At 37.4% G+C, this 16168-nt stretch overlaps 1 protein-coding gene across 3 annotated transcripts in view; it reads left to right on the top strand.

Moving 5' to 3' along the window:
- Positions 1 to 12670, top strand: part of LOC149267122 (uncharacterized) — a 93120-nt gene extending 80450 nt beyond the window's left edge. For all 3 annotated transcript variants that reach the window (XM_089431468.1, XM_089431464.1, XM_089431462.1), the window contains one exon: positions 12467 to 12670. In XM_089431468.1, the coding sequence (XP_089287594.1) occupies positions 12467 to 12655 (189 nt within the window). In that variant the 3' untranslated portion in view covers positions 12656 to 12670. The remainder of the gene's footprint in view (positions 1 to 12466) is intronic.
- Positions 12671 to 16168: the final 3498 nt, after the last annotated feature.

The raw sequence follows: 16168 nt of genomic DNA, 5'->3' as shown, positions 1-16168 counted from the left end.
CAATCCTCCATTCTGTCTTCCTAGGTGAAGACTAGAATGTCATGTCTATCTCTCCCTCTCAAATAGGGAGGCGATATTCCAATAAGTAATGTACTCATTCCTACAAAAGGAATGTACCTAAGCTCCCTCTTGGCTTAGGAATTTCCAAGTTTCTTCCAAGTAAGAAACTTGTTTTTCCGACTCCTTCTTAACTAGGGACCTACACCAATTCCTCATGTGGAACAACCAGTTGCCTGAAAAAGTCATCTTTTCTTTGATGTCATCAATTTCTTTTTGTCATGGAGCCTTCATCATTTGGAGACTTCTTCATAGGGCACAGACCATCCATCACTTTTGTCCATGAGTTAGTCATGTCCTTATGTCATCAGAAAGTGATCCATCAGATTTTCCATCTGGTCTTTGCTTTATGTCATTCTGCCTTCATGCCATATTTTTCCGGAAGGATCTTATATCCTTCAATATGGTCATCTTGTAAGTCATCCACAGATCTTCCCTTTGGCAGTCCTACATAAGCCCATCCAGATATTAGTTCAAAAATAAGAAATGAACACTTAAATCGAAATTACCTTTGTGATGGTCTTTCTTCACGACATCTTCTTGTAGGTATCAACATTTTGCATGCAGATTGACACATTTCCCATATATATCCATTGTCAAGGGTCTCCATCTTTTTATGACTTCCATCAGAGTCTTCATATCTTTCCGAGAGATATTCTAGTCAACTATTATGGGTCTCGAATGTTGAATGCCTTCTACCTTTGTTGCATACGATCTTTTCCTTTCTTTTCACACTTCATTCCCAAGAGCTTTCAATCAGAATTCCTTAGTTGTAGTCAGTTTCCTCATGATTCATATGAGAACATATTATGTTGATTTCAACTAGTGTGACATATGCCTTATTGCAATCTTTCGGAGGAGGAGATCCCTTCTTCTCATGATCATATTTCCCAAGATGGAAATAGTGATCCATATCATCTGCAACCATACGACATGACTTTCATAATAATCTTATGTAAGCATACATACCTCATCTTTCCTTTCGGTCATCCAAACTTCTTTAGCAACTTCATTTGAACAAAAGTACTATATCCTTTAGACTTGCTTTCCTGATATGTCATCATACCATCATCTCTTGAATCCCACGAGGTTGAATTCCTGATGAAACTTCTTGCTTTCTTTCTAGATTAGTGAATCCTTTGATGAGGATTCCATCAGAGAAACTTTGAGGACCTTTCATATCCTCACTCAACAAATGTTTTCTTATGATGATCCCCTTCGATGATGACCTCTACTTCTTTCTATAAGTATCACTGGAGGTTTCAATGAGGTTTCCGAGAGCCCTTATTCTTTCTAATCAATAGAGTTTATTCCAAACATTCTTTCTGCTTCCCATGTCAAGAGCTCTTACTTCTAATGCTTCTATCACGATGCTACTTTCTAATTTGATGCATCCTATTTTAGTTACATTGCTTCCTATTTATAAACTACGAGTGAAAAATACCTTCTAGTGAAGAAGATCATCTCAGTCATAGTAGAGATCTATTTGCTTCTTCCTTCTTAAGCTTCATTGTCTCAGGTTCTTTCACTTCCTTAATATGGGCTTCTTCCTTGTCCCTCTTGCGTTTAGGACAATCTCTTCTATAATGCCCAAGTTTATGACAACCATAACATCTTTCCTTAGCCATGTTCTTTTTCTTTTTCTTTGGAGGGTCAAACTTTCCAAATGTCCCTTTTCTTCTTGTCACTGATTGATCTCTTCTATCTGAGCTTTTGTTACTTTCTTTCTTCAGCCTATCTTCTTCTGCCTTGCAAAGAGACTATAATTTGATGAATGGGATAACTTCCTCTTCACAAGTAGATATGAGGTTAGCTCGCTCATTAGTCAATGCATTTAGAATAACGAAGATTTTTTTGTTATCAGATACCATCTCTCCTAGATCTTGCAAACACCCTTTTATCTGAGATGCTTTTGAAAGACACAACGATATCCTTTCATACTTTGACACCTTCAATTTATATAGATCAGATCTAAGTGATATGATCTTTTCTATTGTGCTCGTGGAGAAAAGTTCCATCAACTTATCATATATTTCTTTAGATATCTCCAACTTGGTCACATAGGAAATGAGAGGATTTTTGATAGGCTCCTTAAGAATCTTTTGAGTGTTAAGATCCCTTTCCATGTATTCAGATAATGCTTGTTCTTTGGATGGCTTGGAGACCTTTCCATGGATATGCTAAATGACTTCATTTACTTCGAGGACTATATCTATCCTTCTTTTCCATACAAGGAAGTTTGATATCTCAACCAACTTTTGGTTCTCCTTGAAACATGAAGTCATTTTTACTAGATTAGATTATAATAAAAGGTACTTACTTGTGAAGATAGAATCTTCAACTTGATGACAAACTAGTTGCTTCAGATGATCCCTTTCAAGTGAGATCCTTGCTTAAATAGAGAGAAGATTGCCTTTCAATCTAATTGTACTTAGATTTGAAGAGCTTCCACTTCTTTGGTGATGTATGATTTCTGGAGTGCTTCTAGGATTCAGTGTTTTTCCTGCTTCCTTTTTGGTGTAGATTTCTTTGATCTAGGGTTTGCCTTTGGTAGCCCTTGGATTTGCTACGATCCTTCTTTGAAGCTTGATTCTCGTGTGTCTACTTGCTTGAATGCCCCTTCTTGACTTCAACACTTAAGCTTTGATACCATGTTGAGAAATCTAGGGCATTGAATAGTTAAAATATTTCTCTACTTGATAATTGCTTGTGATATACTTTTACTTCTTAGCTTATAATCTTTTCTTCGTTATGTTATTGTTGTGTTCTTTTCATCAAGACAATTACCAATATGCATAATAAACGACAAGTGACATAGTATGTAGGCTTCTCAGCAGGGCCAAAACCTCTCACCTCTTGAGAGGAAAACCCAATCAAAATTCTTCTTCTAGATCTTCAATTGACGAGTACCAAGACCATGACATAGACCCTTGACTCTAGTATCCTCCCAAGAACCTTGCCACTATCCTTGATGCTTTGCCTCTTCCCTTCGACTTCCTTTCTTGATCTCGAACTGCTCTCCTTGACTTCTTCTAGAGAAACTTGGTCTCTATACTTTATACTGCTTCCTTTCGACTTTCCCTAGAGAATCTTGGTCTCTAGTCTCCACACTACTCTTCTCGACTATCTCTAGAGAATCTTGGTCTCTAGATCAGAAACCCTAGTCTCTATACTGCTTCTCTTCGATCTTTACTTGATGCCTTCGATTCTTCTTCAAAAAAATCACCCCAAAAGAAACCTTCCTTCGTTGATCCCAGAAGAATCTCTCCTTTGCACTACCTAGAAGAATCTCTCCTTCGTACTGCCTAGAAGAAACCTCCTTCGCACTGCCCAGAAATTCGTTTGTATTGCCCAGAGGAAACTCCTTCGTATTGCCCAAAAGAAACTTCTCTTATCCTTTTTCGTACTTCACTTGATACCCTCTTCTTCGCACTTCTTCTTCAATGAATGCTTGTCGAGTTGCTTTCCTTCAATGGAGGCCGAGTGTGGCTATATATACACCTCCACACATGTCCTTTAGGCCAACATGATCCCTATAGGTTAGGTCGACTTCTTCCAATATGTTCTTCCATTGTTTGTAGGCCGACTTGAAGAGGATAAGTGACAAGTTCTTGGAGGATACTTTACATAGACAATATTGACCTTTTACAAAGTGTAACATTACATGACAATGACTGTATCATTTTATGACTAGATGACAAATAAATCCTAAAGACTCTCAATGGGAACCTTGATTTCAAAATTAAAATTTCTTACTTATGAAACCCATGTAGCAAGTCAATACAATAATTTTATTTTTCTTCTTTACATCTCATTACATAAATTCATACTTACGTGTCATTATGAAGACCAAACCTAGTTACACTTTTCAACATCAAGAAGAGGTCATCCACATACAACACTAGGATGAGTGGCTCATCATCTACCATTAAATAGTAAAGGTTGGGATTTGCGTCAGTCTTGACGAATCTCATCTATTGCAAGTAGCTGTCAATCTGACCATACCATGCCCTGGGAGCCTACTTAAGCTCGTATAGAGCTTTCTTTAGTCTGCACACATGCGTGCCCCTCTCATGTGTCTTGAAGCCCTCTGGTTGTTCTATATATACCTCCTCCTCTATCACCCGGTTCCAAAAGGCTCTCTTGACATCCATCTGGTGAATCTGCCATCCCATTTGCGCTGCTAGAGATAAAGCCGACCGGATAGAAGTATATCTGGCAACTGGGGCAAAGGTCTCCTCATAGTCTATCCCTTATGCACATACCCCTTTTCCACAAGCCTAGCCTTGTACTTTTCCACGCTGTCGTCTGCAGTGTACTTGATCTTATAGATCAATCGAGAGCCCACAACTAACCTGTCCATAGGGCTCGACACTACCTCCCAAACATCATTTGTCATGATAGAGCTGTACTCCTGTACCATGTACTCCTGTACCATGGCATCCACCCACACCTGATGTTGTGTGACCTCTTGATAACTGGAAGGTTCAACAGCCTGTGCCACCAACGCTTGGTACTTGCGTTCTCTTTTATTCGTCCTAGGAGCTCCTATGAACTTTTATGCATCTCTCAATGTCTGAAAAACTTCCTTGCTAGTTCGACCACTAATAGTGGGAGGATCGACCAACTCTTCGTCTTGCCTTTGCTGCTCCGTTTGCAGTGAACTCACAGGGTCTCTTGCACCTGAGCTCATGCTCGTATTGGTAATTGTACTAGATCTCCGTGACTGCCCATGCTTTTGTCTCTATGGTTGCCCCTGCTGTTGAACCAATGGAGCTTCTGCCGGCTCACTTTGATCACCTATTGGCATCTCGTATGACATCTTGAAGGCTTTGTCCTCCATGAAATTTATGTCTTGTCTTACAATAATCTTCCCGATGCTAGGAATATAGATCTTGAATGCTTTCGAGGTCTCACTATACCCAACGAAGAAGCCCTTTTTTGCCGTTTGATCCAACTTAGTGCGTTTCTCGTCTGACACATGACAATAAGCTATGCTGCCAAAGATCTTGAAGTGAGTGACGTCCGACTTCTTCCTTGAGAAGACTTCTTCAGGTGTTATCTTCCCCAATGCTCTGTGAGGAACCCTATTCTGTATATACACAGCTGTGTTACATGCCTTTGCCCATAGAAACTTGTTCAAATCTTGGTCATATAACATCACCTTTGCAACCCTTACTATAGACTTGTTCTTCCGCTCTGCTACCCCATTATGTTGTGGATTGTATGGAGCTGTCCACTCCCTCCTAATGCCTTCCTTCACACATAATCCTATGAAGTCACTATTTGTGTATTCTCCTCCATTATCTGCGCAAAGTATCTTGATATTCTTCCCTGTTGCATTCTCTACCAAGGTTGCAGGGGAGTGCCCCCCCTCAAATCCTCTCTCGAAGCGCGCTCCTGAAATTCGCTCTTGCAAAAATTTGCAAAAAGGCTAGGGAGCGATTTTTTTTCCACAAAGATGTTCCAAACACAAGTTTTTTTCAAAGAAACAAGAATTTTTGATTGGGGTACAAAGCAACAGATTGTATAGGTTGCAATTTTTGATTGGTTCCATCCACATTGGATCTCATATGGAGAAAGTAGAGTTTTAGGTTACACAAGATATCAAAATTGCGGGGATTGCAACGTTTCCATTGGATTTTGTCATGTATGAGGGTTTCAAACTAACATTTAATCGAAAGAGCACCAAATGCTTTATGTACCTTGACGTTGGTGGCATTGATTGTTGAACTCCTCTGTTATGTCCCTAGTTAAATTGTACTCATCACTCAAACAAAAATTCGATTTGACATGTTAAGCTTTTTCTATCTTATTTCAACTCTCAGAGAGTGATTTTGGTGTTGAGAATCACAATATAGGCAGCGATTTTGATGATATATAGGTATTTGTTGCAGCATAATTTCTTTTAGTTTCTGGAGGCCATCTAGAGCCTCTTTGTTGATGTATTTTTGGTTCAGAGATGGACTGCACTTGATGCTCTAGAGGGGCAATGTTGCATTTGCAAGGTCATCCAAAATTGTGGTATGGCTTGGGCATCATGTGTGGTGTAGGCACACTCCATGCATTATTGTAGGCAAAACGCTCTCTATGACACCAATATGGCCTTTGATCTACCACAATATTGTTGTCCTGTTGCGTGCTCACACATGGTGTCCTTTAAGAAACCCCTATCTAAAGCAAACAGGTTTTCCTTCATGTTGTCTCTGTGTTGTTACTCCAGGCCTCTGACTTCCACATCTTTGTTTGTCGCTACAAAGTTGCTCTTACACTATTTAATGCATAACCATTGTAACATTGCCACTCTAGGTCATATAACATGATGTTAGCTCTATTAGTTCTCAGACTTATCCCATGAACATTGTTTAGCAAATTTTTTTTCAATCTCTCATGTTGCCAACTTGATGACTTCCATTCGATTTCTTGGTTGACCCCTTAGGCTTCCACTCCTGTCATGCTTGTCCAATGTGATCCACCGTGTTCCTGCCTGATAATGCTACTCGTGAACCTCCTGGATTACTGCACAGTCGTCCCTACTGTGACCCAGTCACTAAAAGTGTCATTGCTAGACTATTGCTTGCTACCACTGTTAATTCTCCTTTCTACTGGCCATCACCAATTCTTCCTCATTGGGGTTTTTTCTTCTTCGTGCTTCCATTCTAAATTTCTCTTTCCTATTTTATTTTCTTCGGATTCACTGTGTGTATTTATGTTGGATAATAGTCTTCTCTATATTGTTTCATTTATATTCTTAAACCTTTAACATAAGATTAAACATGTATTTGCTTGGCTTCTTTTTTAAGATCTCACTGTGGGTTCCTCCACTACCTATGTACCTCCGCTCCACTGCCTGTGCAATTTGCTGCTTGACACAAATTATCTCAGCTGTTCCACAAGTTCCTGCTATGTATGTGTTCTTGTGTTTGCGATGGATTAATCCTGCAGCACGCTGCTTCAGATGCCCAGGTGTCCACTTGTTGGGTATACATATACACAATAATGTGTGTGTGTGAGAGAGAGAGAGAGAGAGAGTTGATATTATTATTTAATTTTCAATGATGAGATGAACAATATGTATCATGTGAGAAGACAATCTCTTGTGCAAGCACCTATCATCATGTTAAGACATAACATTGGAATTATTTAACACATAGTATATCCTAACCTTATAAATGGAAAATGACTTTAAAACATTATGCCCAATGTCAGTATATCCTCTAATCACCTAATAAACATGATGTTATGACCATTTTACTACGATAACTTTATCAATATCTGCTTTGATAGTATATAAGGTTTTAGAGGGTGCATACACATAATAAATACGATCATATTGGAGAGAATAATAAATGTTGGTGTCACATATATTGATGCTGCTGCAAAAAATACATCCACTGGTGTTGGAGGTAGGATACCTAACAAAATAGTACCACTCCATCTTCTATGACATTGTAATGCATTATTATATAGCACCCTATATTGGATATGGCTATGACATTATAATGCATTATTACATAGCACCCTAAGTTGGTGATGGCTATGACATTATAATGCATTATTTTATAGCACCCTAAGTTAACCACCTAACTGTTGGCTGTTGTAGCTCGATTAAATGTTCTAGTGCAGGTGGTGTCAGTCAGGTTAAGAGCACAAGAGCAGAAAATATCTCCAATCCCAAGTTATTATTTTGGATGTAAATATTTTAATTATATTAATTAATCAATTTTCATTATTTTCCTAAGTTTTAACTTAGGGAAATAGACTAGTTAATTAGTAATAATTGAGACATGGTCGATTTTCCTCTAGAGACTTCTAGTAAAGTTTCTAAGCGATCTTAGTCATCGATTAGATCATTTCAGATCTAGATCTTGGCTGTTGATTTCTCAACGAGAAATTATAATGAAAATTGATGGGCAGTCTTAGAGATCGTTCATTACAGTGAAGAGGGCACAGTGATAGCGTGGGGTTTGACACTAGTGAGGGTTTCAGCAACAGTTGAAGCAATGAATATTTCCAGAGTTTTCTTTCATTAGTATTCTTCCAGTTTTCGAGATCCGGAGGAGGAATTCTCCTAGAGTTACTCTGGAGATAGGAAAGGGCGTAAGAGATTGCTAGGAGAGGCCGTACGAGTTGCCAATTTAGCATAACGAGATTTCCAGTTGCAGAGCGAATCGCAAGAATGGTGGATTGCAGGAATTCATAGTGCGAATTGTAGGAAAGGTCGTGTCAGGTTGCAGAGTGAGGCCATGAGCCTTCTAGTGGTCAGATCGACCTATGGAGGTGAAGGAATATTTTGCCAGAGCTTTGCTGTGGTTTGGCAAGCAGTTGTAATATTTATCAATTGCAGAATTTGCTGAAGATAATAATAAAACCCTCAGATCTAAAGAATTGGTTTTCCCTTCGGGGTTTTTCCAGGGATGTTTTGTCCAAAAATATTGTGTTCATTTTGTGATTGGTTTTCTTATCAGAGTTTTCATAGTTTATTTAATTGGTGAAATTTTCTTTCGCGTTTTATTCATTATTTGCAGTAATCATTTGCTGGGACAAATAATCTGTTAAAAGGTAGGAGAATAATAACCAGATTAACTGCAAATCGATTTTTCACACTAACCCATAACCATACTACTACATTGGTCACATGTTACTATCTTATAAAGTGGCCATATTACATGAACATCTATTTTCAGGTTATGCTATAACAAGAGTTAGTCACAGGCTTTGGATTGATATCGTTCTAATTCTGTGTTGATTTAAGGGTTGTACACACAATAACATTGGCATTGAAATATGGTGAGAATCATTTGACCCTGAGTAAGGCTGTTCATATACACATACCACCCTCTCAACAATGATATCTCATTACATCACATATAGCACCCTAATACATTTATGGTCACTTAACCACTGAATGCTCCCATCAACTTTTATACTAAGTCACCTAATACGTCATCCCCCCACGTGTTTCAAATTCTTTGTGTTGGACACGACACGTGGGTAACATGTGTTAGACATGAATTTGACTTGTGTCCTATTTGTAGGGCAAGAGTTTGATTGGTGTCTGACACGGGCCCTATTAGTGCCCCAAAATTTGGACACGTGTCTTGTGCAAAAAACATCTTGAAATCGATTTATTGCCTCATTCTCATGTAATGCAGTCAGTTTTGGAGCTCTCAAAGGTTTTGGAGTGCAAGTAAAGGCAATTATGCAATGTTAAAAGGGACTCCAAGTATTGGGAAGTGGATTTGTCCAGGCCCATTAATGGTAATGTTAAATTCTTAAAGTAAAAGTCCTTTTACTTAAATTTTTAACATTACCATTAATTGAATTATGATGTTTGAGAGTGGTTTCGACCTCATTGGATTTCATATAGATATAGTAGAATTTTAGATCCCACTCAAACTCTTGCAGACTTAACAGTTTTCAGTATTTCAGGATTGGGGGGGTTACAACGTTTCCATTGGAGTTTGTCATGTATGAGGATATGGAACTAGCATTTAATGAAGAGGACCAAGCCCTCTATGTACCTCGATGTTGGTGGCATTGATTGTTGAACTCCTCTGTCATGACCCTAGTAAAAATGTACCCATCACTCAAACATAATCTTGATTTGACATGTTAAGCTTTTACTATCTTATTTTAATGCTTAGAGCGTGATATCGATGATGATGATCCGAATATAGGCAATGATATTGATGATATAAGTATTAGTTATTTGTTGTAGCATGATTTGTTTTGGACTATACAGGCCATTTAGGGCTTCTTTGTTGATGTATTTTTGGTTCAGAGATGGATTGCATTTGCAGTCAATGCTATTTTGTTTATATGCATTAGTTGTGTGATTGGATTTGTATCATCATCATGTAAATGTTTTAGATATTTCATATTTTATGTGTAATTCACTAATTTTTTATATTTTTTGATATATAATATATAACGTTTCCTCTGTGTCATGTTCTGGGGGGCCGTTGTGTCATGTGTCGGATACTCATATTTTCATGTTCTCTGTGTCCTCGTGTCAGGTGACTTAGCTTTTAAATGATCATGTGATACTAATTATCATTAACATTAAGCTAACATAACACAAAAGTACATTAATATTAAGTTCAAGCTTGGTCTTTGCTCCTCAACATAACTGAGTCCAATACCTTTCTACATTACAGGGGATTTGCTTAGTATGCATGGCAGACCTTGAACATTGAGTCTATTAAACAATGAATAAAATTTACAGTGAAATCATAGATGCATCACATCAGTAAACATTTTTCTCGTGAACTATGACTTAGGCGTATACTTCTTAAATTCAAAATCTGTTTTGAATTTTTAATTTGTATATCGCAACTCTTTCTGGGATCTCATTGGTTGCTGCGAAGCTCCTCCCAGCATCACCTAACCCAGCCTTATCAGTCCAGGATATTCCTCATAGCACATTCTCTGACTCTGTTTTTTTCTGCCACCTTGACAGTACAATATAATCTTTTAATCGATATTAAGATTTGCTTTCTTGAGTTACTCCCTCTTGCTTACTGTTTTTTTTGTTTCATTTCATATTTCTTTCTTTCTTTTTCAATACTTCGGAGTTGCCTCAACACTCCATAATCTTGTTGTTGCTGCACTCTCCCAGTGACTTACTTTTTGGGCACTCATGGACTTCAATGAAATTGTCGTATTTTAGGAGTAAAAGTCAATTGCCCTAGATGCTTGTCTTTGCTAAATTTTATTGGCTGCAACTATGTATAAATCCTTTGTACAGTTTCTGGTTCCTTGTTGGTTATGTTCTATACAATATCTGATAACTTGATTGTGAGTTGTGTGTGTCATGGTAAGCTATGTGATCTACAGTATCTACTACTGTTTTTTGTGCTAAACATGCTTTTTACAATGAATATGATTGTTAATGTTCAGTTTATTACTGCTTGCTCTATATCAGTTTTTGATCCCTGTGAAGTTATTTCTTTTACCATTAGTAGAGTGGAGAAACTAGCCATTTATGAAGCAATCTAAGTCACCGTACACATCCCTCCTCCTCCCCCCCCCCAACGTGTCGCGAGTCTTGTGCGTCCAACACGATTACAGCCTTTTCCGTGTCCGACACGAGTTTGACTGGTGTCCTATTCATAGGATATGAATTTGACTTGTGCCAGATATGAGCCCTACTGGTGTCCTGAAAGTTGGACATATCTCCAATGAAAAAAACATCCTGAAATCGATTTAGTTCCTCATTCTCACGCAATTCAGTCACAGTTGTGGAGCTCTTGAAGGTTTTGAAGTGCAGGTAAGGGCAATTAAGCAATGTTAGAAGGGGAAGTGTATTTGTCCAGGCCCCACTAATGATATTAATGGTAATGATTTCATCGTTTTACTTAAACTTTTAACATTATCATGAAATGGCTCAGGATGTTTGAGAGTGTTTGCAACCTCATTGGATTTAATATGGAGAAAGTAGAATTTTCGATCCCACTCAAAATCTAGCAGACTGAACAGTTTTCAGGATTTCAGGATTGGGGGGATTACAACATTTCCATTGCAGTTTGTTATGTTTGAGGGTATTGAACTAGCATTTAATTAAGAGGACCAAGCCCTGTATGTACCTTGATGTTGGTGGCATTCATTGTTGAACTCCTCTATCATGACCATAGTAAAAATGCACCCATCTCTCAAACAGAATCTCGATTTGACTTGTTAATCTTTTTCTATCTTATTTTAATGCCTAGAGGGTGATGTTGATGATGAGGATCCCAATATAGGCAATGATTTTGATGATATATAGTACTAGTTATTTGTTGTAGCATGATTTTTTTTGGAGTGTACAAGTCGTTTAGGCCCTTTGTTGATGTACTTTTGGTTCAGAGATTGATTGCATTTGCACTCAATGCTGTTTTGGTTATATGCATTAGTTGTATTGAATTTGTATCATCATCATCTAAATGTTTTATATATTTCATATTTTGTGTGTAATTCACTATTTTTATTTTTATTTTTTTAATATATAATATATAATGTTTCCCCTGTGTCCTGTTCCGGGGGGATGTAGCGTCATGTGTCGAATATTCATATTTTCATGTCCTACGTGTCCCGTGCCCTCGTGTCAGGTGACTTGTGAAACAATTCTCCTCTCTGAAAGCTAATAGCTATAGGATGTAGTTTATCTGATTCCAATAACGATATGACATTTTCTAATCTTTCTTTCTACCTGGTATACATGTGTTAACTGTAAAATTCATCATAAACATTCATTATAAAGCATGATACAAACATTGAATTATATTGTAACTCTGTCTCTCAGGCAGCAAACAAATATAGTTTCCACAGTCAAAGTGCTTTCTTGGTTGTAAATTAAAAGATTTTAATTAATCTAGTAGCTTTGGCTTTGATTATGTTGGAAGTAACATTGTAGTTGCTGTTGTGGCAGTTCCTTTTTGATGCTGCAGCAAAACATTGTGTTGAGATTGCGACGCACCGTCATGGATGCTGTGTTCTTCAACGATGCGTTGATCACTCCTCTGGAGCACAACGAGATTGTTTGGTGGCAGAAATAGCTGCCAATGGGTTTAGGCTATCTCAAGATCCATTTGGGTACACTCCCCTCTGTCTCTCATGAATAGACTTGTTTATGAAATATGCTGTGATTCTCATCTTCTTAATTGTTTTTTTCTTCTAATTTTCTTGCCAATGACTCTAGAAAATGCTTGCTTTCTTATACTATACTTTGATGTTGTCAATCTAGGTTATAGTTGTTATTGACATAATGTTGATGTCTGGGATAATAGACTACACTCTGGCCATGGAATTTAGGTTCTCAGTATTGTCTTTTTTGTAGTATGTAAAGAGGTTATCCCTGTCAATACAAGAGTAAGTTGTTAGGGGTATATATAAAATAATAAATTCAATCTTCTAGAGCTCCTCATCTACATTTATATGGTCCAGAATATGTCCCTTTTTTTTGCAGGTTACATATCTTGGGAAAACTCCCAAGTACTTCCCCTCATTTTAAGGATGGTAACAAGGGTAAACCCTAGAATCTTTAGGGCATAAGGCCAGCCAAAAGCTAGGCTTGATTCCATTCCAATAATGTACTTTTAAGTGCTCATTATGTCACCTGCAGGAATTGAATTCAGGTGGGGAGCATAACAACAATCTTTCTAACCACCTGTGCTAAGCCCAATTGACTTAAGATGGACCAGACCATAACTACCACCGTAATCCTGAACAAATTAGACATACAACCCTAATCCTACATGGCTTTAAATGTGACTGTGAACCAGGTGGCGAATTTACTAAAACCCATCTGTACTAACTTGTAATTCGATACCAGGTGTAAAGACATTGTCTGTAGAGCATATAAAAGGCTTTGGACACCTCAATATATGATTATCTGGAAAATAGTTGCCTTTATGCTTATGTTTCCTTCATGATTAGTTACATTAGCATTTATCCACTTTCTATAGCAGAAGAGAACCATTTATCAACTTCAAAAGTCTATTGTAGTTGAAGGATCTAAACTTTAAAAGTTTAAAGCCTTGAACATGAGATGTGAACTTCAGTTTTACATGTCATAAACATGCCATCTGATCAATAGTATCTCTACAAAAGAAAAGCATAATAAAGGGATGGAGTTAGCAATGCATATGTTATGCATTTATTTTCATAATGATACACATTTTATTGTTTGCATAATGAGTACACTTGTATGGCTTGAAAGCCATACGCTGATTAGCCTAACCATTTTTATAGCAGAAACAGCTCACATTGGAAAGGCATCAAGAGCTGTGATATCCAACTATGAAGTAGCTGTAAATAGTTGTTAATAAAATTTGCGTTGGCAAAAACTTGCGGATGGTCTGGGCATCGTGACATCAGAGAAAGTGGTGAAAAAATAGTCAAACCATGGCAAGCAAATAATACAATATATATATACGTGTGTGTGTGTGTTTTTCATTTTCTTTAAAAATTTAAACCAACAGCAGCATCAGATAAGCACATTGGCACATAAATATGGAAAAGACACCAATACATATGATATAGTGGATGCCAAATGACAAGTCAGTTCAAATTTCAACTGTCAATATCCAGTCCTGATTGTTGTCCATTCAAGATTAATAAATGCAAAATTAAAAGTTACATATAAATATAAATATATGTTTATGCATATAATAAATGTGTCTTGTCATCATGAGTCATCTACAATGATTAATCTAGCAGCTGGTAACTGATTCCCTATACGGTATACCCCTTTTACAAGCAAAAGAATGGCTCATCTTACTCCTCTCAGTCTCCACCCACTCCCTTGTCCATTCAAGACTAATAAATGCAAAATTACAATATATATATATATATATATATATATATATATATATCTGTGTGTGTGTGTGTGTTTGTTTCATCATAATGAATAATCTACAATGATGAATCGAGGCTTCTAGCAGCTTGTAACTGATTCCTGTTGAAAAGTGTAACTAGGTTCGGTCTTCATAATGACATGTAACTGTGACTTTTGTAAATGATGTAAAGAAGGAAAATAAAATTATTATTGTAAGACTTGCTTCATGGGTTTCATGAGCAAGGGATTTTATTTTAGATGGCTCCCATTGTGAGCCTTTAGGAATTGTCATAGAGTTAATGTCATGTATGGAATGTATATAAGTCTATAAAAGTGTCTAGAAGCCCTCCAACGACAAGCACTAGTGCTCCTCTTCATGTTGGCCTTAAGATGAAGTACAAACTCATGCTGGCTCACCTATTTGAAGACACACAATATTCATATATTCATGTCGGCTTATTTATAGAGGGCAACCACTATAAATATGGGTGAAGGCTTTTCACATTTCGGACAGTCAATCAAGCTCAAATTTCTCTGAAATTTGGATCACAGAGAATAGGCAAGTTCAGATAAAGCTCAAAGAGATGTTTAAGGGACAGTGAGGGTCTTTCATGATGAAAGGACGAGTAAGGACCTTTAAGGGGACACTAAGGAGGAACTACAGAAGACAGTTCGGATGTCTCTCTGAATTTCGGATGGACAGTAACATAAAAGAAGATAGTTTGAATGAAAATGATAGAAGGAACTCGGATCAGTAATGAAGGGACAACAAAGATATTTTAGAGACTTCAGAGCTCTGAGAAAGTGTCTTGGTGATAAAGAGAAACACAGTTCGGATGAGAGTACATATAAGGTACAGTTCAAAGCTATAATGGAGACCACAGTTCCATACAGTGCTTTGATAAGTTCTGTGCTATGATTCGGTTCAGGTCTATTACAGTCTTGGTACAACTATAGTAAGAAGATCTTGGTGTCATGATGAAGTCACGGTGATAAGAAGGTCGAAGAGGAAGAAGAGTCAAGAAGAAGAAAAGAGCAAAAGACAGAGAACTAGTGTCTTAGTCTTGGAGTGGCTAATAGGTCAAGGGTCTTGGTCTTGGTATTCGTCAATTGGAATCTCTATAAGAAGAATTTGTGCGGGTTTTCCTCTCAAAGAGTGAGAGGTTTTGGTCCTGGCTGATAGCCTACATTTTGTGTCTCTTGTTTATTTTATGTTCATGCATTGATTACTCTTGGATGAAGAAGAACACTAATAATCTAAGAAGAAGATTCTAATCTAAAGAAGCAAAAAGCATTCAAAAGTAGTTACTAATCGAAGATAAATCACCTAATGTTAATGCCCTAGATTTCTCAACATGGTATCAGAGCTAAGGTGACAGTTAAGGATGAGCATCTCATCAAGGGACACTCAAGGATCGAATCTCGAGAAAAACATCAAAGCAAGTTGAAGGATATCAAAGTGAAGTTGAGATTTACATCAAAGTGTCAAATTCTAGATTGAAGGAGAAGTCTACACCAACACAAGTTTTGGATCCTCTAAGTCATCGTTAAAAGACCACAAAGACCCTCATCAAGACGAAAAGATTTACAAGCAAGGTAGCTCAAATTATAGACATCCAAGTGAAGCATTTCTAGGAATAATATCACATCATCTTGGAGAAAGTCGAAACCCTAGAAGCATTTCTGATTTGCACGGAAAAAGTTGAAGTATCTTGAAGGCTAGAAGGCATTGTCATCATCTTCAAAAGCTATAATGCAAGTTCCCTCTCATTGAAGCAAGGATCCCCTCCTTAT

Source organism: Pinus tabuliformis, chromosome 6 (assembly GCF_031772625.1).
Source record: "Pinus tabuliformis cultivar Carrire ecotype Pingquan chromosome 6, CPIR1, whole genome shotgun sequence".
NCBI classification, from domain to species: Eukaryota; Viridiplantae; Streptophyta; class Pinopsida; order Pinales; family Pinaceae; genus Pinus; species Pinus tabuliformis.
This window is presented reverse-complemented; position numbering and strand designations above follow the sequence as displayed.